At 63.9% G+C, this 22180-nt stretch overlaps 1 protein-coding gene across 5 annotated transcripts in view; it reads right to left on the bottom strand.

Annotated features, from left to right (window-relative positions):
• RNF144A (ring finger protein 144A) overlaps positions 1 to 22180 on the bottom strand; it is a 64058-nt gene that overhangs the window by 5748 nt on the left and 36130 nt on the right. For 3 of the 5 annotated variants that reach the window (XM_016121083.2, XM_016121085.2, XM_016121080.2), the window contains 5 exons: positions 11084 to 11229; positions 7847 to 7951; positions 7641 to 7701; positions 3372 to 3579; positions 610 to 757 (listed from right to left, as the gene is read on the bottom strand). In XM_016121083.2, coding sequence (XP_015976569.2) covers positions 610 to 757; positions 3372 to 3579; positions 7641 to 7701; positions 7847 to 7951; positions 11084 to 11218 — 657 coding nt within the window. In that variant the 5' untranslated portion in view covers positions 11219 to 11229. Of the gene's footprint in view, positions 1 to 609; positions 758 to 3371; positions 3580 to 7640; positions 7702 to 7846; positions 7952 to 11079; positions 11230 to 14755; positions 15373 to 22180 lie in introns of those variants that run through there. The other 2 variants (XM_016121082.2, XM_036224103.1) reach the window with 2 other exon arrangements.

Raw genomic sequence — 22180 nt, 5'->3', positions numbered from 1 at the left:
ACAGCAGGGCTGGCCGCCCATGCCCTGGAACTCGATCACGGTAGGGGGAGGTGGCAGCTGGGACAATGCCTGACCCAGAAATCAGACCTGTCCGTCCATTTCCGATGCTCCCCCTCAAGTAGCTTCAAGGAGATTTGGCAAATCACAGTAACACTGGCATTCCCGTGCCCCGTTAGGGGAAGTTCTAAGGAGTGGCAAAGTGCAGGCCAGGAAGTAGATGATACGACTTAACGGTCGGTTTTCCAAAAAACATTGGAACACGGTAAAATGCAAAATTATATACATAACATGCAATATAAAGACTATATACACGTGTGTGTGTGTGTGTGTGTATATATGTGTACACACACACACATATGGACCGCATCTCTGTGGACTCTGAGGGCCTGAGGAGCCTTCCCTAGGCGGGTCTGCTGCCGCTCCGAGCCTGCACCGCCGCACGGGCACCGGGGACACGGAAGCCGGGGGTGCGGGCGCCGGGGACACGGAAGCCGGGGGTGCGGGCGCCGGGGGGGTGGGGCGCGGGCGCCGGGGGGGGGCGCGGGCGCCGGGGGGGGGCGCGGGCGCCGGGGGGGGGGGGCGCGGGCGCCGGGCCGCGGCCGCACTCACGTCCAGCGACTCCAGGCAGTACCAGCAGAAGGCGTGCCGGCAGCTCTTGCACATCATCTGGGCACAGCCCTCGTCGCGCTCGATGTAGACCTTGCACTTGGGGCAGCGCTTGATGGGCGCGTCGTCCTCCTCCAGTTTGAAGACAGAGCTGTGGGGAGAGAGGCCGTCAGGGCCCGCCCGCCGCAGGGGCTCGGGGGGCTCTGTCCCCGCGGCCCGGGCTGGGACCGACCATGAGCTCAACTGCAGGGACCATGGTCACGTGTTATTAAACGAGGTAAAACAAAGCCAGGAAACAAAAACTCCAGAAACAAATCATCGAAAACTGTGAATCGGCCGTTAGATTTCGGGGAAAAAGGAGCACCATCGGCGCACATCTGAACGTAGACGTCTGCGCGGACGAACGGGAGGCGATGCGACCAACGGCTCTGACGGAGGCGCCGGGCGACGGATCGCAGTCACGGCTCAGGTCCTGGTTTTATGTGTTTGTGTACTTTGCAAAAGGCTGATGATTTTTATTCATTTTGCTGTTTTTAGAAAACAATAAGTGTCACAAGCACACGCTGACCGCGTAGGTCGATCCCCCCGGCCTGTCCTGAAGGAACCGTCTGGCGGAGTCGGCCTGGGCTTGCAGACGGCTGGCCGGTGTGACAGGCTCGGGGCCGGGGCCGGAGCTGGCGCGTCTACAGACCAGCTGTGTGGCAGCCGCCGGGCCTCGGTCTCCTCGTCGGTGCGGGCGTGAGGGACGATCCGGGGAGAACAGTGCAGGGCACGGTGCCCCGCGTGCGGGACGCGCCCAGGGAACGGCGCAACGGTTCTGAGCTGCTGACGGAGGTCACGTGGCTGTTCAGCTGTGACCACGGAAGGACCCCCCCCCACTGTTAAGAAGTTCACTGGGGTCACGTGGACCAGGCACAGGTCGCCTGCGCCAACACCAGCCGCGGCCGCCTTCTGAGAGGAGTGCGTTTTCCACGCAGCACCCCAGGTCACCGGGCACCGACCCGGGCGTCGATGCCGACTGTCGGGCCAGGTGACACTGCGTTGGTTTGAGAGCCACGTGTGGCCTTAAAGCAATGGAACCGATTTTCTGCTCTGACTCATCAGCTAATTCTGAAGACGGTGCCACGATCGGAGCGTCCGTCCGGGGGCCTTTTTGAAACAGCAGCCGCTGGGTGAGCGGACGACGGGAGGGTGTGGTGAGGACGTGGGCCTTGGAGACACCCCACGCCCCCGCCGCCGGCACGCGGGCCCCCGCGTTTCCCGCAGAAGCCGGGGCTTCAGACCTTTGGGTAAAATACCTGCGTTTTAAATTTCCACAAGTTGCAATTTGTGAACTTTGATTGAAATTGCCCTTGAGTCATTTTTTAAGGTTGTGCATGGACTTTTTTTGTATCATTTTTGTTCTTTGTAAAATGTATGACATGATGGCTTAACCACGCAAACCGCTGTGAAATGACAGCCAGCCCTGTGCAAGGGCCTCGGCAACCCCGATCACCACGGACGAAGGCCCGGTCGTCAGGCCACCCACGCCCACCGCCCTCCGTCCTAAGGCCGGGTGCTGAAGAGGCCGCCCCCACCCGGGGGACGCCGGCTCTTTCTCCCTCCTGGTCTCCCTGCTTCTAGCAGGTAGGCGCCCACGCACGCACTGACCGGGGTCTCTCTGCGTCCAAGGGGAAGTGCCCCCCGCCGGCCCCCTCCTCCCTCCCCAGCCTGGAAGCCAGCTCTCCCGGGATGTGCAGTCTGGCCCAACTGGAGACTTCTTCCTGCTAAGTGCCGAGCACTGAGACCTAAGTGTAGCCCACGGGTTCGTTCTGGCGTGTGGGTGCCGGGCATGTGCCCATCCTGGGTGACAAAGGCAGGCCACGGCGTCAGGAAGAACCGGCCACATAAACCGACGAGCTGAAACACAGTGTGGCCGGGGTCGTGAGCAACACAGATGGTCTCCTGTGGGGACACAGGGCGGGCCGCCAGCCCTGCCCTGAGAGCTGGGGAGCTGAACAGGGGTGGGGACGCGGGCCACTCTGTGGGGGGGACACGGAGCCTCCAGGACGCGGAGGGCAGAGAAGGGGCCTCCGGGCACAGGCACACGGGAGAGGGCCGTGTCCCGGGTCGCCGGGCGGGTCTCTGTGCCGGCTGAGCTGAGAGCGGGGCGGGGGCAGCAGGGTGGGGCGAGGCACAGGGAGCAGCGGCGACCGCGGCTCGGGGGGGATGGCGGGACCCGCACGTCAGCAACGCGGCCTCAGCAGCGACGTGACCGACTCTAACCAAACCGCACAGCGCTGCAGGGTTCGTAGGACGTGGAGGGCCGAACGTTACTGATTTCCCACTGCGTTCCAGGGGCCGCAGTGTCCACCTGGGGACCCGCTCGGAGGACACGGGAGGGCAGAGGCGCAGCAGTGACCGGCCACAGCCCCCCACAGGGCCCCCTGCTCCGGCACCGGTTCTGACCGCCGTCAGCAGGACGGCGCCTTCGGGGCTCGCGGGACCGAGTGTGCTTCGCAGCCGCAGCTCTCCGCGCGCTCGCCCCCTGGACCCGCAGGGTGCAGCCCGCCTCCTCTGCACAGGGCGCGGCGCACAATGCGTCCCCCGAAACAAGTGATAAACGAACGAACAAACCCGGCGTGGACGAGGCTCGAGAGGAAGTGACTGATCCAGGGGCAGGCGCCCCGCCCCCCCCTCCCGCCCCGTGGCTCCCCGAGGGGGGCGCCCACCCCCTCCGCTGGCTCCCCCAGCCCCCGGCCCGCGCCCGCTGTGCGCAGAGGTACCTGGCGTCCCCGGGGAGGAAGGTGATCGGCACGGTCTCCGGGCAGCCCTGGCCGGGGTGCCAGCTGGCTCTGCAGGCGGAGCAGAACTCCGTGTCACACGCTTTGCACTGCACCAGCTGCGGGGTCTGCAGGCCCATCTCCTGCAGCTGGCACACGGCCTGGCAGGCGGACGCCGGGCACCAAGTCCGACAGGGGTCCAGGAGCACCTCTGGGGGGCGAGACAAGAGGGATGAGTCAGGCCTCGCAGGCAGAGGGGCTCGCGGCCCGGGCCGAGGGGTCACCCCAGGGCACGCGTCCGTTTTACCAGGCGGAGGGCCGGGCCAACTGCGCCCACTGGTCGCGGGTGGCTGACTGCTGACCCAATCTAAATCCCCCATCTTGTTTCTAGGCACGAGACGCTGGCACCGGCAGGCCCCGCGGCAGACACGGAGCTGGGCCGCGCGAGGGGACGCGGACTCCAGGGGAACGCACAGCCGTCGCTCCGCGTTACGGTCGCCCGGCGTCGTGGCGCGGCTCCCGCCACCGAGCCAGGGACGGGGGCTCTTGCCGTCCCCTCACGGCGTCTGCTTTCCGAGGAATGCCCCTGGCTGCCAGGTCCCAGGAGGGGGCTTTGCGAGAAGACGCAGCTTTGCCTCCTGGGAACGAGTGCGTGGGGACAGCCACTGGCCTGAGCCGAGGGACCGGGGGCAGGGGAGGGGTGGGTGCTCGGGCTGGGACGCCGGGCACTGCGTGGGGTTCTGGGGAGACCTCGATGTCGGGGGACGGCCCAGGGCGTCCTCCTTGGGAAAGAAGGCCGGGCAGGGTTGCCCCCCGCCCCGGTTCACCTGGGGGGGTGCGTGGTTGCACCCAGCTCTGCCCAACTAGAACGCAGGGCTCCCAAGGGGGCCACAGGACGTGGGCGCCAGGCCCGGCACGGCCCCACGGGCTGTGGGGAGAACGCCTCGGCCCGCCGTCCCTCCCATCTGACTCCGCGGGTGCCACCGGTCTGTGCAGGGCCTGAAGGGACACTGCCCACGAGGCCCTCAGGTCCCCGTGACTCCCTGCCCCTCCTTCCGCTCTGCGCCTGTGGCATCAGGAAGGGGCCCCGTCCCGAGCCGTGAGAGGTCTCTGCATGCGCTCCAGGCAGAGCCCACGGCCCTCGTCCTGCGGGCACAGGGACGCCGCCGTCGGCCACCTTCTCGTGAGGGGCCAGTGATGCCACGAAGCGCAGGGTGGAGTGGCCCGGCTGCGGTTTCCATGGTGACGGCTCGAATTCGGTGGCTCCTGTCCCGGGGCCGTGACACGGCACGGCCTGCCGCAGTGGAGAGGTCCCCGGTGCAGGGGTCACGGGCACTGCCCCGTGCAGGCCGCGCGCAGCCCTCGCACGCCGCCCGGGCGCCTGGGACCCCGTGCCCACAGCCCCCGCTGCTCCTGCCACCCCGGGAGCCTCCTGCATCGTCGTCCTCACTGCTGAGCCCGGCCAGCGGGGTGGACGCAGGTCGCCACGGGGACCCACACTGGGCAGCGTCGAGTGTCTCGTCTCAGACTGTGTGTGTGCACACAGACCCGCATCTACCCGTATCTGTCACGTGTACACCTGATGATGAGCGTTAGAGCCTCCATCTTAGTAAACAAACACCTGTTCAGGTCGCCCGTCAGTACACCAGACTATAACAGACCTTCGTGAGGACCTGTACGTCTAGAAACTAACTTAACTCCTATCTCCCAAGATATATTAATGCTATGGTAATGAAGCAGGTTCCTAAGACTCCTTTTTAAAGGTGCTGTTCCTTTTCAGGCATGGTTTTCCCTTGGGAGGCGTGCTGTGAGGGGCCCGCACCCGGCGTCCTCTGGGACAGGTGGCAAGTCTCCCTGCGCTGGTGGCTGGGCTGGTGTCCCCGCCAGCTCCCGCTCCCGCGGCCGGTGGCTGCAGGTCCCCGCCTGCGGGCAGGTGGAGTGACCGTCAGGAGTCCTCGCCTCTGGCCAGGCCTCAGTCCTGATGGGCAAACCTAAAAAGGCCTTTACTCTCTGACTTTTACTTCCTTTTAAAAACACAAAAGAAAACATGACCCGACGTTAGCCTTCACCTGCCGGGCGCTCTGCTGTCAGAGGGATAAAGCAGCCAGGAGGCCACGAGCCCCGCCTCTGCGTGCGGGGAGCCTCGGGAGAGCTCGGACAGGAGCGCGGGCAGGCGGAGAGGGCGAGGGCCCTCTGCCGCGACAGCCCGGTCCCTCCCAGCCTTCGGGGTCTTCCGGTCAGACGAGCAGGTTCTCAGAAAGCGAGTCCCACCACCCCCTTGCCTGGTCTCCCGCTCGCCGAAGTCCCCTGTGCAGGAGCCACGTGGGGAAGTTTCAATGAAAATCGAGGCTCTCACAGCAAAGGAAGCGTTCCGAGACTCGACGGAGATGGCGCTCGCGACCTGAACCGCAGGACGTGTGGGTAACTGAATGTTTTCGGGAAAGCACGGGACCGTCTTTCTTCCAGGGCGGCCTCCGCTGACCGCATTTCGACGGGATGCAACGAGTCAAAACTTGCTCTCTGATCATACCTCAAAGCCGGCTCGGTGACGCCGTGGTCAACAGCCATCGCTCAGCTCCAACGTTCTAACATTTCGTTCAGACAGGCCTTCCATCCTACTAAGTCTGAGTCCGTATTTTTTTTGGCTTTTAATGGAATGTTAGCAAAATGCTTTAAAGTGATAGGTTTGAGAGATATATTGTTTTAACCTAAGTCAAACTGGCTTCATTTTTATGCAGAAGGAAAAAAATCTCCTTTGAGTAAGCCAAAGTACTAAAGAAAAATAACCATTAATGTTATTAGACAGGAACATTTACCCAGCTGCATTTTTAAATTAAATTCAGTGTCATAGAAAGTTCATTTTCTCATAACCCAAATAACTACCCATTTCTGTCAAGATTCTCTCTGGAAAATGCTTTTGGAAGAGCCTGGCTCAGAAATCCCAATTAATCGATTTTATAGCTCCACACAATGACATTTGTATCACATGGCATTGTATTTAAGTTACAAACTGCCTAAACCAAATGATGCATGCCATTTAAACGAACAAGCTCTTGAAAATAAATTTCAGTGCCATCAAAAATGCTGGTTTTTTTTGTTGGTCACAAATTGTTGGTTTTTTTCTTTTCTTTCTTCCTCTTTCTTTCTTTTTCTTTTCCTTCTTTTTTGGTTTTTTTTTTTTTTTTGAGAAGTAGGCCTCAAGACGAAATATCAAATATCTCTAGGATTTCTTTAAGAAAACGCACCCAGAAAAGAACACTTTCCGCGTCTAGCTACACTAGCGGGCTCCCGATGCCTCCTCTGCCTTCCTCCCTCAGCCGAGGTCCCTGTGTGGACACAGAGCCCAGAGCGGCCTCTCGGCCGTGGGCGCCTGGGGCAGACGGGGACCCGAGACCCCACCAGGCGGAGGGCAGCGTGGAGGTCGGCGACCACGCGCGAGCCGAACGTCTTCACGGCGCGCTGGGCAGAAGGGGCGGCACGTGCGTTGCTCATTCTGAGCCTGGGGGTCCCAGGAGAAGAGGCCGCAGGGACCCCACAGGCGCCTCGGGGCATCGCGCCACGGTCCTGGGCACTTCAGAGAGCGAACAGGCCGTTCCCGGCACGCGAACGTCGCGGCGCTTTGCGACGTCACCTCGAAAACGCTGTCACCCCTGCTCCTCCATGCACTGTCCTCGCCATGCTCCTGGACCACCTCGAGTCTGGCCCGCACCCCACCCCGCCCTCGGGGGGAATCACCCAGCCTCCGGGGGGGCCTCGGTGCATAGCGAAGGCGACCTGGACAGGTTGCCATAGTAACCTGCTGAGGCGAGGGACTCAGAACGTGCTGGTCGGGGCCTGCAGCAGGCGGGCAGTGCGTGCCGTGCCGGGGGCCAGGCCGCTCCGCGGTCACACCCTCCTCGGTGCAGCCTCGGGCCCTCCTGCCAGGCCTTCGCGTCTCTTAGGCCCAGCTCAGCTCTGAGGGTTTCGCCCTCAAACCACCCGGCCTTGACCTGGCCGAAGGATGCCCTGGGGTCTCGTGTCTTGTCCACCCTCCCCCGGACGCCCACAGCCCCGTCAGCAAGTCCTGTTTCCTGAAACCTTCCCCGGCAAGGGCCGCCCCGCTCCGCACTCCTCCCAGGGTTTAGCTCCATGGCTGGATTTCGGGTCTAAGCCCCATCGCCTCTCCCTTCTCTTGGGCCAAACGATGTACAATCGCGTCTGCGGAAAGTGCCCCCCCCCCACGTTACCCGGGTTCCCTCGCAGGCCTCGCGACCGGCCCCCGTCTGCACCCACCTCGTTCAAACTGCAGCTTTTTATATCTCTGCATCATTTCAGCCGCGACCATACACTCGATCTAAGGGGAAAGAAATACAAATGAGGAGTATGACAAGCCGAGGGCCGGGACGTCACGGAGGTCAGCGGGCACGGGGCCCGCGACACCCCGGCAAGCATGCCGGCCCGCCGCGCCCGCCGCCGAACCCCGTCACCCCCGCACGTGCCTCGCTGTCCTGCAGCTGGCCCTGTTTGGGGCAGGCGGCATCCGGGCAGCTGATGGCGGTTTCCAATCCTTCTTTGATCAAGAGCTCGACGTACTGTTTCAGGCACTGAAAAGAAACAGAGGAGTGTCTGTAAACAAACGCCTCTCCTTCCTCGAGGCGGAGGCAGCGGCATGCGTAAAACGCGACCCGCCACACCGTGCGGCCCAAGGCGACCCCCAAATGTGAGGTTGTGTTCACTCGGCGAATGTCTGCGGAGCGCCCCCCACCCCCGTTCCAGGGACGCCATGCTGGTTCACAGGACCGTCTGCGGGTCGGGTCTCTGCACACGGCCCCGGCAAGGACAAGGGGAGGCGGCGAGGGTCCCGGGCACCACACGAGCAGGTGCACGGAGGACGCCAGGCCCTGTCCGCTGCTCCGTGTCCTCCTGAGAACCTTCTTACAGGAACCGCACGACCCCTCCACCTGTCAGACGTGAACACGGAGTCGCCCAAGAAGGGGCGTGCCAGCTGACCCGGACGCCACGGCCGAGCCGGCCTCGGACCCTGCATCTCCCTGCTCTCGCCGCTGGGGGCCGGGGAGCCGTCTGCACCGATGCTTGCCGGCGGCTGCTCACCCCGGCCTCACCCACTGGGCGCCTGGCCGAGCGTCCGAAGCCAGTCAGAGGCACACAGCGGATTTCACATCAGAGGTGACGCGGCTGTCACGGAACCGATCCCTCTCGCTCCGCAGCCCCCCAGCCTGAGAAACCCGGGGCTTCCCCGACGAGCCCACTGAGAGCAGCAGCCAGAAGGAAAGACAGAGTTCTCCAGGCGAGCTCACGGCCGAGTGACAGAGACAGACGCTCCGGCTTACGGAGGAGCTCGGGGAGCTCAGGACACGCCGCGCCATGACGGACGACGGCGTGACGCACGGCAGCACCCCCAGGTCGACCTCCGATCGCGGCCCAGCCCACCACGGGGGTCCACGACCCCGGCACTGCTAGGGACTGTGCGAGCGAGTCGCCGAAAGCCCACGGCTGTTTCCTAAGCCCGGAGCAGGCGTCCCACGCCGTGGACGGCCCTGACACAGTCTGCACGGTGGCTGTTCCGGGAGACTCGAAGCGTCTACCACAGACACACGAGGACACGCGTGTCGGCCACGGGAAACAAGCCCGGGCGGCTCTCAGGTATAACGTGGGTCGTGACTCACAGGCTCCGTCTGTCATCCAACCTCGTAGCAGAGAGATGTCTTGAAATGAGCGCGAGGCGGAGGAACGGGGTGACAGAGAGACTTCTGTAAAGACGAACGTGCAGGCCGAGAGCAGGTCCTGATGCGCATGCCCGCTGCCCCGGGAACCGCAGCCGCCGGCCGCCAAGGGCTGTTGGAAGACCGGCTCAGCGCTCCCCACTCCACCTGCTCGGTCCGCCGAACAAAACAAGAGAGTCCGGCAAGGTGTTGTCGCTCCGTCGAATGCAGGAACCAAGAGTTTTGTTTGTCTCAGGAACCAGAAGGGGCTGGGGAGACGGGTACGAGGCCCCCACTTGGGCATCTGGCTGAGAATGGGGCAGGGCTCCCGGGCAGAAGGAAGGGAGCAGGTCGGCTCCAGGATGGAGAGTCAGGTGCACAGAACGGGAGAAAGAAAGTGGGCCCCACGTGTCCTTCCTGGGCAGGACGGCATCGGGACCTGGGGGCCGGGGGTGGGGGCGGTGACGAAAGCCCTGTGCCCTTGACCCGGAGAGCCAGCCCCCATGGCCGCCCTCGGCCCCCGCGCCATCCCTCCGGGAGCCCGCAGCCCCTCTGAGCAGACGGCTCCTCCCTGCCCTGTCCACAGTCTCCAATCTGATTTGAGCGTCCGATCTGCACTGGAGCTGCTTATTTATTGCTACTGTAATTCTCAAGAAACAGAAAACCAAAACAACAACAGCGAACGCCTCCTCGGGGGCCACGTGAGCCTCCCCGAGTGGCGACTCAGCCCAGGCAGGCTGGGCAGGCTGGAGGGACCACGTGGAGCAAAGACAAGCCCTGGTGGTGAGAGGAGGCCCCCAGGGCGTCAGGGCAGAGGGGACTAGATTCCGCCTGTGGACGCCTGTAAGTCCCTCCAGGCAGGAGGGGGCGAGGGCCCCAAAGCCAGCGACTGCACGCACCCTGACCAACTGCACCATCCTCCCTACCGTCCAGAAATGACCGTGAACTGTCCCTGTATCTATGGGGGGAGATCTCTCCGCCTCTCCCTCCCATCCTCCCCGTCTCAGAAAAAGGCCAAAGCGACTTCCTGTCCTGCAGGCTCAGGTAACTCTCCCCAGCCGGAAGGAGGCCAGTGTCCCGGCTGCAGCGCTGGGAGAGGCTCCCTCCATGCAGCACAGGAGCCTTCGTGGATCAGCCACTGGGGGCCCGGGTCAACCCGCGGTCCGGAGGGGGCGGAACTCTGCCCCCTGGACACCAGCTTCTGGTGCAGCCAGCCGGAGGCGGGGCCCGCCGCGTGTGGAGCAAGGTCTGCGAAGTGTGAGCGAGAGTGAAGACCACGTGTCCTGCAAAACAGCAGGCAAGTCTGCCTCGTGACAGATTTCAACCCAGATATTTAAATACTAGGCAGGCCAGACATGTGGTCCACTGAGAACTCAGATGCAGAAGTGATTTTGGCTTTTTATAATTTGAAGAAAATGAGAAAACGGTCCTTTTCTTTCCCTTTTCTGGACCTTTGTTTGTTTGGATGCCTTGAACGGGAAGAAAAGCACGGAAAATCAAACGAGACGGAACGCAGACCTGTGCTCTCCCCCCCCTCCTGCGCGCAGGACGCCGGGTCTGGGTGGGGCTGGCTCCGCCTGGGGGCATCTGAACGTGACCTCGGGGCGCGCGCACGCACTCCCGCCCGGCGCCCCGCCCGGGGGAGCTGGCCTGACGCCTGGCACTCTCGGGGCTGGCCAGGCGGGCGCCGTGGGGCCACAGCGAGGAGCGAGGCGTCTCTTTCCAGACGGCAAGCGCGCACGGCCGGCTCTCCTGGACCCCCGCGCGCTTCCAGACCCCGTCCCGCTGCCGGCCGCTGCCCCCCCCCCAGCACCTGGGGCGCAGCCCCGCGGGGGCGGCCTGGCCCACTCGAGGAAACACGGGGATGCCTGGGGGGTGGGTACGGGGGAGGGGGGGACCCTTCGCCCGCGGAAGCGGAACAGGGCGTGGCTTGCGGTCCGGGGACGCGAAGCGCAGGCGCAGGCTGACCCGCCGACAGCCTTTCACACGGTGTCGCCTCCAACACGGACCCACCAGGGTGCAGAAGACGCACTGGCACTGGGCCACGGTGGTCATCTGCTCCAGCGGGTACTCCCCGAGGCACAGCTTGCAGGACACCAGCGGGTCGAGGGCCAGGTCCCACGTGGGCCGGTGCCGCGTCGTGGTCATGGCAGCGCAGTCTGAAACGAGAGGAGCACGGTGTCAGCCCTGCGGCCGCCCCGGAGCGCTGTGCGCAGCCCGGCCCTGGGCTGCCCTCGGGGCGCAGTGGGCAGCACCACCCTGGGCTGCAGCTGGGGCGCCGGGTGGGGGCCATGTGGCTGGTGATGGGCCTGGCCCTGCCCCCCCCCCCCCACCAGCCCGGCGGCCAGCCCCGGAGCCCCCTCGGCCACCGCGGAAGCGCAGCTTGTGCTAAAGCAATTGCGGCTGAGTGGGGCTGGGGTCCGGTCTCTGCTGGGGAAACTCCCGGGGAGCCCGGGCAGTGGCGCCCCCCGAACGCCCCCACCTTTCCGCACCGGCCCCCACCCACACCACCCGGGCGTCTCCCGACCCTCCGGACGCTGCCGAGCACCACAGCCCCGGCGCCCGGCCGAAGCGCTGACCTGCCGGCCTCACGGGGCCAGGGCCTGCGGCAGGTCTGCTCACGGTGTGGCCGGGGCGCCCAGCAGCGACCAGCGTGACACACATGAGCGGACGTCACCGTCACTTCCCCGTCCTCACCCACCCCCAGCCCGTGTCCCCCAGCAGGGCCAGTAAGCTCCTGCCACTGCACTCACCACACGGAGCCACCGCGGCGGCTCGGGGGACACGGGGAGGCCTGGTCTCCACCCCCCAGCCGCACCCGAGCCATGGGGCCCCCGTCACTGCCCGTGGGTTGCGTCTAGAGACCTGAATTCTTACTCCAGACCCCCCCGCCCCCGGCACTGGTTTGAGCCTGTGCCACTCGAGGGCACCGCAGTAGGCACGCACGTGCTGTACCATGCCTGCGCCCCACGCGCCCCACCTCGGAGCCGGGTGAGAGTCAAGCTGAAGTCTCAGATGAAGCCCTGGGCAGCCGGGCCCTCCCTGACTGCTGCCGACAGGTCAGGTGGACACCGACTCGGACTGTCCCCGTCCCCCCCCCCCCCCCCCCCCGCCGTCCGGCCTGCGGAAGGGAACCCGGTGGACACAGGGCGGCCCCCCGCCCCCCGTCCCCCGGCCCCTGCTGGTCCGTCTTGCCCGACGTCGCACGGCAGAGGGCTGCAGTTCGAGGAAGACGTCGCACGCGCACGCACAGCCAAGGGAACACAAAACAGGCCGCCGGCGGGGACCGGCCCTCCGCGTGGCCGCGAGGTCCCGGAACCTCGGAAGCGCGTCAGGCACGTCCCCGGCCCAGGGTCCGCGGACTCGAATCACGAACGTCCCCCGCCGCATAAAAACGAACGGCAACCCGGGGCGGCCTGGGACCCGCGGGAAACTGGGGCTCCGGGCTCCGGCGAGGACGCCGGCAGCCGGGGCAGAGCCGCAGCCCAGGAGGGCTCTGCGGGGGAGGAGGCTCGCGCTCGGAAGCGGGGTCACGTTCCACGCAGGAGCAGGTATCAGAACAAGAGAGAGGGCACCCTGACACCCTCGCCAGCCAGAGGGGCACCCTGACACCCTCGCCAGCCAGAGGGGCAGCCTGACACCCTCGCCAGCCAGAGGGGCACCCTGACACCCTCACTAGCCAGAGGGGCACCCTGACACCCTCGCCAGCCCAGAGGGGCACCCTGACACCCTCGCCAGCCCAGAGGGGCAGCCTAACGCCTTTGCCAGCCCAGTGGACGCCCGCACTCAGCCCGCAGTGGCTTCACGTCTGGCCTGAGTGCGCTCATTGGTGTGACGGGCGGGTGGTCTCACGTCACAGCGTCGTCATGACAGCTACGAGGTCAGACGAGGGGCTGGCACAGACGGGACGTGCTCAGGCAGAAGCCGGCCCCCTCTTCCCGAGGGCCTCGTTTAGCCACAGCCCCGTCCTGCGAGGGAGACTGAGGCCGCCACGCCCTGTGATTCAGGACTCGGTGAGTCCCAGGAGCCGTCAGGACGGATTTTTAAACCCTCACAATCCTCCCTCAGGCTCTGTCAGTCACAGCTCCGGTGTCACGGCACATACTAGCTGTGTCTTAGGTCGACCCCGAGACGAAGCGCCGTGGGCCTTCCGTACGCGGGGCACTTGGGTGCAGGGAGGACCTGGCGTGACAGCGCGCTCGGAGGCGCTCAGGTGTCAGGGCACAGGTGACGTGAACGGACTAGGCAAGCAGGGACCCTGACCTACGAGCACTCGAGCGGGGGTAGGAGGGGCTCCCCAAGGCAGAGCAGAGCCCACGGGGAGTGACGCGGGGAGGTCAGCGTCCAGGGCAGGGCTGGACAGCGGCGGGGAGGACCCGGCCTCCTCCCGGGACAGCCAATCACAGAGCAGCTCAGTCTAAAGTAGCTGGGCTTTCCATGGTTGGAAAACAACTCACGCACAATCCCAAGTCGCTTCCGAATTGGTCTGAGCCTTCCAGGTCATGTACACGAGCCTTGTCACCAGAATACTCATGATCTGGGGGTCAGCCCTCTATCTGGGGGTGCAGGAAGTACCAGAATCCAGCCTCATCGCCCCAAATTCTACACCCTGAATCCATGCTCATGCCCGTTAGTATTTTAAATGCCCGCAAGATCTTTCTGGATCCCAGGCTCACAGGCCAAGGATTTTTTTCTTCATATTCGTCAGCATCCTTTTCTGTTTTAATCCCTAATAACACGTTATAAGTAACATCCCTCAAGGCTCACTGTACAGGGAGGCAACTATGTTTTGATTGGGAATGTCGGCTAGCCCACAGGGAACCCACAAACCTCGAGCAGAAGCAACACGGGCTCAGGGCTGGCTTGAGAGGTCACTCAGGCCCGGAAATGACCCCTGGGGGCAGAGGCTGCTAAGGCCGTCTCTGTGCTGGAGAGCGGGGGGTGGCTGTCCGCTGTGTGACAGGGCCTGGGCTGGGTGCTACAGGGCCTGGGGCAGCAGCTGCAGGGCGAGGAGAGAGGAGACCGCATTCTGCAGTCCGCAGACCCGGGTTCCAACTCTCCTTCAGCCACTCGGTCACGTGATCTGGGAGACGTTATTACGTAACCTGTATGCACTCCAGAGTTTCCCGTCTGTAGAATCGCACACCATCGCCCGCCACGCGGGCTCGCGGTACCGAGCGAGTGAGAAGTGATATGCTTTAAATTCCCGGGGCTTTATCGCCTGCTTGGAAAGTGGGTATCGTTAGCCCGAGTCGGGTTTAAGAACTGGGACACTAAGGGACACACTCTAAGCGAGGAAACAGAGTGGAGAAAAGCCACGATAGACCCAGTCTTTGAGGAAAGCTCAAGGCGACGGCCGTACTCTGCCGAAGAAGAAAACCTAAAGCCTCCAAAGCCTCTTTCTTCCCCATCCTCTGTGCGGTCTGGTCCGGGACTGGACGTCACCCCCAAACGCACCCAGCAGGGCAGAATCCCGGCTTCGCCCTTCGACACGGAGCCCTCGAAGGCCACCGTCAGTCCCAGACGCCGACACCTCGCGAGCAGCCTCCCGCCCCCCACGCCAGGCCCTGTCCCCCGACTGCCTGTCCTGCCGGGCTCCCCCTCTTCCCCGCTCCCAGCTTGCCTCCTCTTCCTGTTTACAGCCTCTCCGAAGACGTGACCCTTCGCACAAATTACAGGCCTGACCTCTCGCTTCCTTTCTTCCTGGACCACGGCTTCCACTTGACTTTGCAAGACTGTGGCTTCCCACGGCGCCGGGCCCCTCATCTCCGGCCCAGGAGCCGCTCTGGAAGGCCAGATCCCAGTTTCCCGGCACCAGGTCCGTATTCTTTCCCCTCCAGAGTTGATGTTCTGAGCTGCACTCGAAATCCTGACTCAAACGGTGTCAATAATAAGACACAGTTTTCGACAACGACAAAAAGTGTATGTCGTCTAAGCCCATGCCGAACCTCCCTGCACCCAAGATGGGCTGAATACGACTGCAAACTGAACAGCTGCGGACTCGAAACAGGAATTTGCTAAAAAAATCACAATGCACAATAAAAGGAAAAAAAAAAACAGCCTTTGTTTCCTAATGCGAACGTGGAGTCATCTGAAACAACACAACTATTTTAAGAACATCTGGCCGATTATAAGTATTATTCAATCCAAGCGATTCCCTTGTTTACAAGGCGCGTCACTTACTGAGCCACCGCTGGGCTCGGGCCACGCTGGGGCGGGAGAGGTGGCCGGGAGACGGGCGGCCAGGCGGACGGCGGTCGCTGCGCCCATGTAGTGACACACGGCCAAGTGCGCGGTCCGGCCAGGACCGTCAGGGCCCAGGCTCCGGGGCCGCGACTTCCGTGGGCTCCTGTCCCCCACCTGCCCAGCTGTCACCCAGCCACTGCCCCCTCGTACTCTGACGGCCTCCGCAAGCCCTGGTCTCCCAGAGCTGGTGGCATCCCGCCCACGTTTCTCCCCCCGCCGAACCCTCCCCCTCCTCGCCGCTCCTCCCCTCCACCCCAGTCCCTGGTCCCCGGGGCCCTGAGACGTCCCCCCGGCTGCTCGGGAGCCCGCAGCTGTCCCCACGTCTGAGTCTCTGCAGTGGCCTTTCAGGGGTCCTCAGCCTGTGCTCCGTGGCACAGCCGCCCCAGCGTGGCCAAGAACCGGCTGGTGCACGGTGTCCGGGGCCCTAGCCCAGACCTACTAAATCAGGGACATCCGGGGGGACGGGCAGGCGCAGCCATCTGCACCTCCGGGGCCTTGCAGGGCATTCTCGTCCACAGCGGGGTCTGAGCCCCACGCCCACGCCGCCGCTCCCGACAGCACCCCCACCGGCTCCCTCCGACCCCAGGGCCAGCAAAGGCGTCATCGCCCCCAGAGCACACTGTGCAGCCTGCGCCTGCCTGGCCCGGGCCCCGCCCTCGCCCCCGCCCCGCACGCAAACTCTCGCTTATCCGCCTTCACGACTCTGGGGTGGGTTAGGCACGGCGTTCCCAGGCCCCACGTGTGTCAAGCCCCCCGGCCTGACAATACATTCAAGGCTAAGTCCGTTTCCTACGCTTTGCGACGACGCCGGCCACAGGTAACGTCCACACAGACGTTCACGACCCTGACCGCGGACGTGTGTGCCCGCACCTCGACCGCACAGGTGCGCCGGGCGCCGCGCCCTCGCTTCCGCACGCCACCGCGTCTGTCGGCACGATCCCTTTGAGACTCTACCACTTTGCTCTTCTCCAGTTCACGACTGAGGAACCCGGGGCACAGAGGGCGAGGCGCCTGCTGGGGCGGGCAGGGCCCTGGACGGCCCCTCTGTCCGGCCCGCAGGTGTGGCCAAGGCCCGCGCCCAGGCCTCCTCCGCGCACCCTGGTGGCCCGAGGGATGAGAGCCAAGCTCTCTGGGCCACAGGGGTTCGGAGAAACTAGCTTCAGTTCTGCCTCGGTGTCCTGGGCACTCCCTCGCCGCGTCCACGCCGGTAGAGGCGGCAGAGAGTCAGTCACGGCCTCATCACTGTCGGCGGCCCCCAGAAGCACAAGGACGGGAGCTGAGCAGAAGGCCAGTCGGAGTTGACTTACTCACGCGCATGGTTTCGTAACTTTCAGGCGGCGAGGACCACACTCAACGTTCAGACGCCACCAGTCCCAGCAACCCCGAGTAACGTGCAGACGTGCATGCACTTGAAAACCTGCAGCTCGACGCATCGTCTCCCAAACCTGGAAGCAACGGAGAAGCCCTTCCCCAGGTGGACAGGTAGCTGTGGTCCCTGCAGACGACACGGTGCCCCTCAGGACTGAGCAAAGTGAGCTCCCGGGTTGTGACAGGACGTGCAGGGACCCCAAGTTAGCATTCCTGAGTGAAAGAGCGAGTCTTGACAGGCTACAGACTGTGTGACCCGCACTGCGCGACATCCTGGAAAAGGCACAATTACGGAGACAGCAGAGAGAGGAAGACCGGCCTGCAGGGGAGGAGGGGTGGCCGGCAGAGCGCGGGCGGAGTTTCAGGGCCACGACGCCGCTCGGCGAAACACTACACGGGTGGCTGCACACAGCTCCCGAAACCCACGGGATGTGCAACTCCACGAGTGAGCCCTAGTGAGAATGCTGTGCGCTGAACTATGTCCCCCAAATCTGTGCATTGCAGCCCTAAACCTCGGTCCTCGGTGTGGCAATATGTCTTTAGGAGATATTAGGGTTAAATGGAGCCACGAAGGTGGAGTCTGACCCAGTCGGACTGTGACTTCATCCAAGAGGAAGGTCTCTCTCTCTCTCTCTCTCTCTCTCTCACACACACACGCGCGCGCGCGCGCACACACACGCACACACCCGAGGACTCAGCGAGAAGGTGGTCATCTGAGAGCCAGAATCAGGGCTCTCCCCTGGAATCAGACCCTGACCTTGGACCTCCAGTCTGCAGAACTGCGAGAGAACAGATGAGTTCCCGTAGTTTAAGCCCAGTCTGGCACTGGTCACGGTGGCCACGGCTAACAGTGACCAGTGGACGCTGGGGGACCGTGACACATCGGCGTGTGCTCGGGCACGGTGACAGGTGCACTACCAGCGGCGAGAGGCCGTGCGAGGGGCAGGAAGCAGGCGGGACCTGTGCGTCCCCTGCTTTGCTGTGGCCCGAAGCCCTTCCAGACGCAAACTCCAGGGCCTGTCTGCAGCAGCTCCCTGATCTAAACCGGAAGCTAAGCCTGGAGCAAAGCAAAGCAGAACCACCCTCAGATCGAGTTTATGTTTAAAAATTACTGATTTTATTTAAACCACAATAAGCCTACTGAAATGCAGATTCAATGGGGAAGGGCACAATTTTAAGCTCCTGTTTCCTCACTCAACATTGTTAAAAATCTGAAAAATACTGGCTTGACTATAGCAGAACAGGTCTGAGTGTTGTTTTGAACCATCAAAACTCCTTATGGATTTTCACGTGCTAAGGGACACAGAGACACCAGAGAAGGGTCCCTGGTAAGGCCCACTGCACAGCAAGACGCCCCCTCAGACAGGACCTCACACCTCCAGGGCTCCTGGAGGGGAGGAGGGAGGGAGAGAGGGAGGGAGGAGGGAGGGAGGAAGGAAGGAAGGAGGAGGGAAGGAGGGAAGCACTCTTGGTCACTGCACCATACATAGCAGGCACCCACATCCAGAGTCCGCGGGGCGGCAGGAAGAGCAGACACAACCGACAGAGGGTGACCCGCGGACGAGGGCGCGGCCCCCTGCTCAGAGGCCGTTCTCAGTTCCCAGGGGGCTCGCTGCACAAACAGCCACAGGCAGTTAAGAGCAGGCCGAGTGGGCTCTTCCTGAGGTGCGCACCTGCCCAGGTGAGGGCGGCAAGGGGCTCCGTCCCCTGGGGCATCCTCTCAGTGTGGGCGGGATGCAGCATCCAGACCAGGAGGGAACCACCTGGGTGAGGGAGCCCACACAGAGGGAGCCGCTTCCTCCGACAGGCAGCCCCCCCCCCCGCCCCGCCCGGAGTCCCACCCTCCACAGCCCCAGGTCTGGGCTTCCTTTGCCAAAAAAAAAAAAAGCCTGGGCTGGGGAGAGGCCACCTGAGCAAGGTTCCCAGCAAGCCCCAGGGCTCTGCTGCTGCTGCCGGGGGCGTGGCCGGGATGCCTCCCCACCCCCCCCAGGACTCAACAGCAATCCTGCTGCGAGTGGCCTTGGAGGGATCTGCAAGGTCAGGTCATCGGCCAGGGCCTGGCCCTGCCACGCCTCCTCCCGGGCCATGCACTTGCTCTGGAAGCCGCCTCTCCCGCCTCTCCCGCTGGCCAGCCACTTAGCCTGGGAAGCAGGGGTGACCAGGCAGAGCCCAGCCCGTCCTTTCTAAGGCAGAGCCGCCGCCCCCTCCCCCAGGCTCCCGCGAAGCTCGCCACCGGCAGACCTGACCGTCGGCAGCTCCCACGCTGTGCTCTGGCCCCGCCAGCTCACCGACCTCCATCCAGGAATGAAATGCAGAGGAAGACTTACAAAGGACCTATTATTTCAGCTCCAATTTGCCCACACAAACATTACGCGCCGGCCGCCAGCGGGCGACGCTGTGAAAACCAACGTCACTGCATTTTAAGGCTGAAGGGCTTTGGATCTTTGTCCTTTATGAGATGATTTCCTTGCTCCCGGCCGCTGAGAGATTCGCTAAGAGGTCGCACAACACCCCCCACCCCCGCACCCCAAACCACTTCCTCCTACAAGGTAACGTATTTCTGACAAACGCTGCAGTGACACAATCAGACATGTCTCCGTCTTTCCCGATAAGGACACAGAGTGAGCAGCAGCGCGTATGCCCATGAGAAGGCGTCATAGCCACGGGCCATCCGTTCCCTGCCCCAAGCTGAGCTTACACACAGGAGCGGTTTGCGGGGTGCGGAGACTGCTCCACGCTGTCATCTGCTCCTTCAGGTCCGTCCTGGCTGAGGGCCGGGCGCTCTGGGGGCCCTTGGCCAGCTCAGACGGGGGCAGCACAGGCGCGAAGGCCAGTCCCTTCGAGGCAGCCAGCGGAAGCCTTGTTGCTGGGGCGACAGCCTGGGTTTGGGGCTTGTAGACCCCTTGAGTTACTGAAAGAAGGCGTAATGGAGTAGGGGGCATTCAGGGGTGGAGAGAGGTCGCTGGGGAGGTTTGAAAAACCTGGGTTATCACCTCAGCCCTGCTGCTGAGTGACCGGGCGGCCCTCCGGGACCCGGGGCTGCAGCTTCCTGCACCAAGGGCCTCGTCTGCAGCTTTGCTTGGGGAGCTGGCCTCGGGCTCCTCTCAGCCTGTGAAAACCTCCGTCTCCCACCCCCCTGAAAAGGTGGGACCCGGCTCACAGCGCCAGGCTCCTGTTGGAAGGTCGGGAATGGGTCTCGAAGTGAGCGCTCTCAAAGGATGACACCGGTCACTGCAGACCCCTCTCACAGCCCAGGACAGGCTGAGCCCGGCTCCCTCCGCTGGGTCCCTGAATCATCCGGTACCCTCCCTCCCTCTCAGGGACCCGTGCCACCCCGCCTCGAGGGGCCTCCCCTTCCCAGCTCTATGTTTCCAGGATCCTCGCTGTCCCCTTACTCATGACCAGTTAGCCACGTGGAACAAGGGTAGGCGTCCACGCTGTGCTGCACTCGGCCCCAGACGTGGGAGCACAGGGGGACACCCGGGGTGCCCCACGGAGAGGCCTCTGACAAGGGACAAGGCCTTTCCTCCGGGCTGAAGCACCTGCCTTCGGTGGCCTCGTCAGGAAGGGAAGGGGATCAAATAAAAGGTAAAAACGAGGACTCCGTTCAGGGGGCCGAGGGCAATCACCCTTTAATCGGCCCCGGCTGCGGTTGTCACTGACTTCACGCACTTCTGCCACGAGAAGTGAAACGGGGTCCCGGGTACGCGGCAGACCCCCTGTGGCACAGACGCCCCGAGGGCTGGACTTCCTCTCTCGGGGTTGCCTGGAGTTCGCCTCTGCTTCCCAAGAGCTGGACAGGGCATGGGCGAGGGGAGTGGGCATCCTGGGGACACAGGAGCGAGCGGACACCCCGATTCCGGGGCGAGAGGAGCTGACTCTGCTTCCGGTGTCGGAGCCCACGTCCCCTGCAGGTTCCCCGAAGACGAGCCCGGCAGAATGATACGTGGCATCCGGGAGGGAGACAACGCGAGCGTAACCGGAAGCACTGCTGAGTCTGCGCACGTGACCACGGGAGGCGGAGACGCGCTGCCGCACGTCACGCCGCTGCACGTCACGCCGCCGCGCGTCACAGACAGCACGGCCGAGTCTGCGCACGTGACCACGGGTGGCGGAGACGCGCTGCCGCACGTCACGCCGCTGCACGTCACGCTGCCGCGCGTCACAGACAGCACGGCCGAGTCTGCGCACGTGACCACGGGAGGCGGAGACGCCCCGCCATGCGTCACGCCGCCGCCCCGGAGCACTCCGCTCGGGCACAGGCCGCGGCGACAGCGCGCAGAGTCGACACGTGTCCCTGCCCTCCGGGAGCTTACGCTGCGGCGGAGGCAGAAAACAGCTAAAGAAGCCGCGTCGGTAAAACCAGAGCGTGCTCTGTGGGGAACCGAGCCGGGAGGGGGCTCCCCGGAGCGTGTCTGCGGCGCCCCGCCACCAGCGGGGGGCAGACAGGCGGAGCGACCTGCCGTGCGGTGCCTGCAACGCTCCACAACAGGGATGCGGGGGGCGGTCTGTCCAGCAGGGTCCGATGACAAACGGGGCTGAGGACAAGTGGTCACGATCTTGATGCCCTTTGAAAGAAAAGCCGCTAGGATGTGCTGACCCTTTGGGTAAGGGTATAAGAGCGTGCCCAGCCAAGGGTCACCCAGGGCTCTGACCTTAGCGACCGGAAGGGAGGACAGAGGACGGAGCGGCCACCACTGAGGTCCAGGGGAGGAGCAGGTCTGGGCCATGTCATTACAGCCGGGCTGCAGGGAGCTCGGTGGACCCTGTGGAGCCCAGGCCCCCTTCCTGCGTGTTATGGGGACAGCAGGCGAGGCCGGCACGGGGCCTGTGACAGACACCTGCACTACCCCAAACGCTCGTGGCCACCTCTGGGCATGCTCAGGGCTCACGCTGCATCATGGACAGCCGGAGCCGGGCAGAGCGGCGAGAGACTCTGCTCCCCGGGGCTCGACTATGTCCTCGCTGTGGCAGTGGCCTGAGGACGACCGAAGGACCCCGCGTTCACACGCGCGACAGCCCGGAAGAGCCCCATGTCACCTCGGCAGTACAACGTCGGTGGCAACAGCACCAGGACACTCACGGCCTGACACCGCCCAGCCCTGCGGGCCCTGTGACCGGCCGCAGGGCCCGCCGCACCCAGCACCCTGCCCCGCCCTCACGGCACTGGGGCCCCCGGCATCACTGCCTGCTCTTCCTCGTTCCTTCCTTGTTTTCCTCACCCTCGAGGGCGTGAGCGCCATGAGGAGTCAGCGTCAGCGCGCGGCTGTTTAAAACACCTAGTCCAAAAAACAAATCGTTCTTTCCTTTACTGCCTGCTCAAGTAGGTAGAGCAAATGCCGCCTCGGTGGGCCACTGCCGGTTTCTTTGGGGTGAAGAGGACAATTTCTCTCTCCAACAACAGGATAGAGTAGAGGGGTCCTGATCCCCCTGTCCTGTGATCGAGCGAAGCCGCGCAGCACTGCGCCACGCGGTCGGCGGCTGCGCTGCTTCTGC

Source organism: Rousettus aegyptiacus, unplaced genomic scaffold, assembly GCF_014176215.1.
Source record: "Rousettus aegyptiacus isolate mRouAeg1 unplaced genomic scaffold, mRouAeg1.p scaffold_m13_p_7, whole genome shotgun sequence".
NCBI lineage: Eukaryota > Metazoa > Chordata > Mammalia > Chiroptera > Pteropodidae > Rousettus > Rousettus aegyptiacus.
The sequence above is the reverse complement of the archived record's forward strand: the minus strand, read 5'-3'. Positions and strand labels throughout refer to the sequence as shown.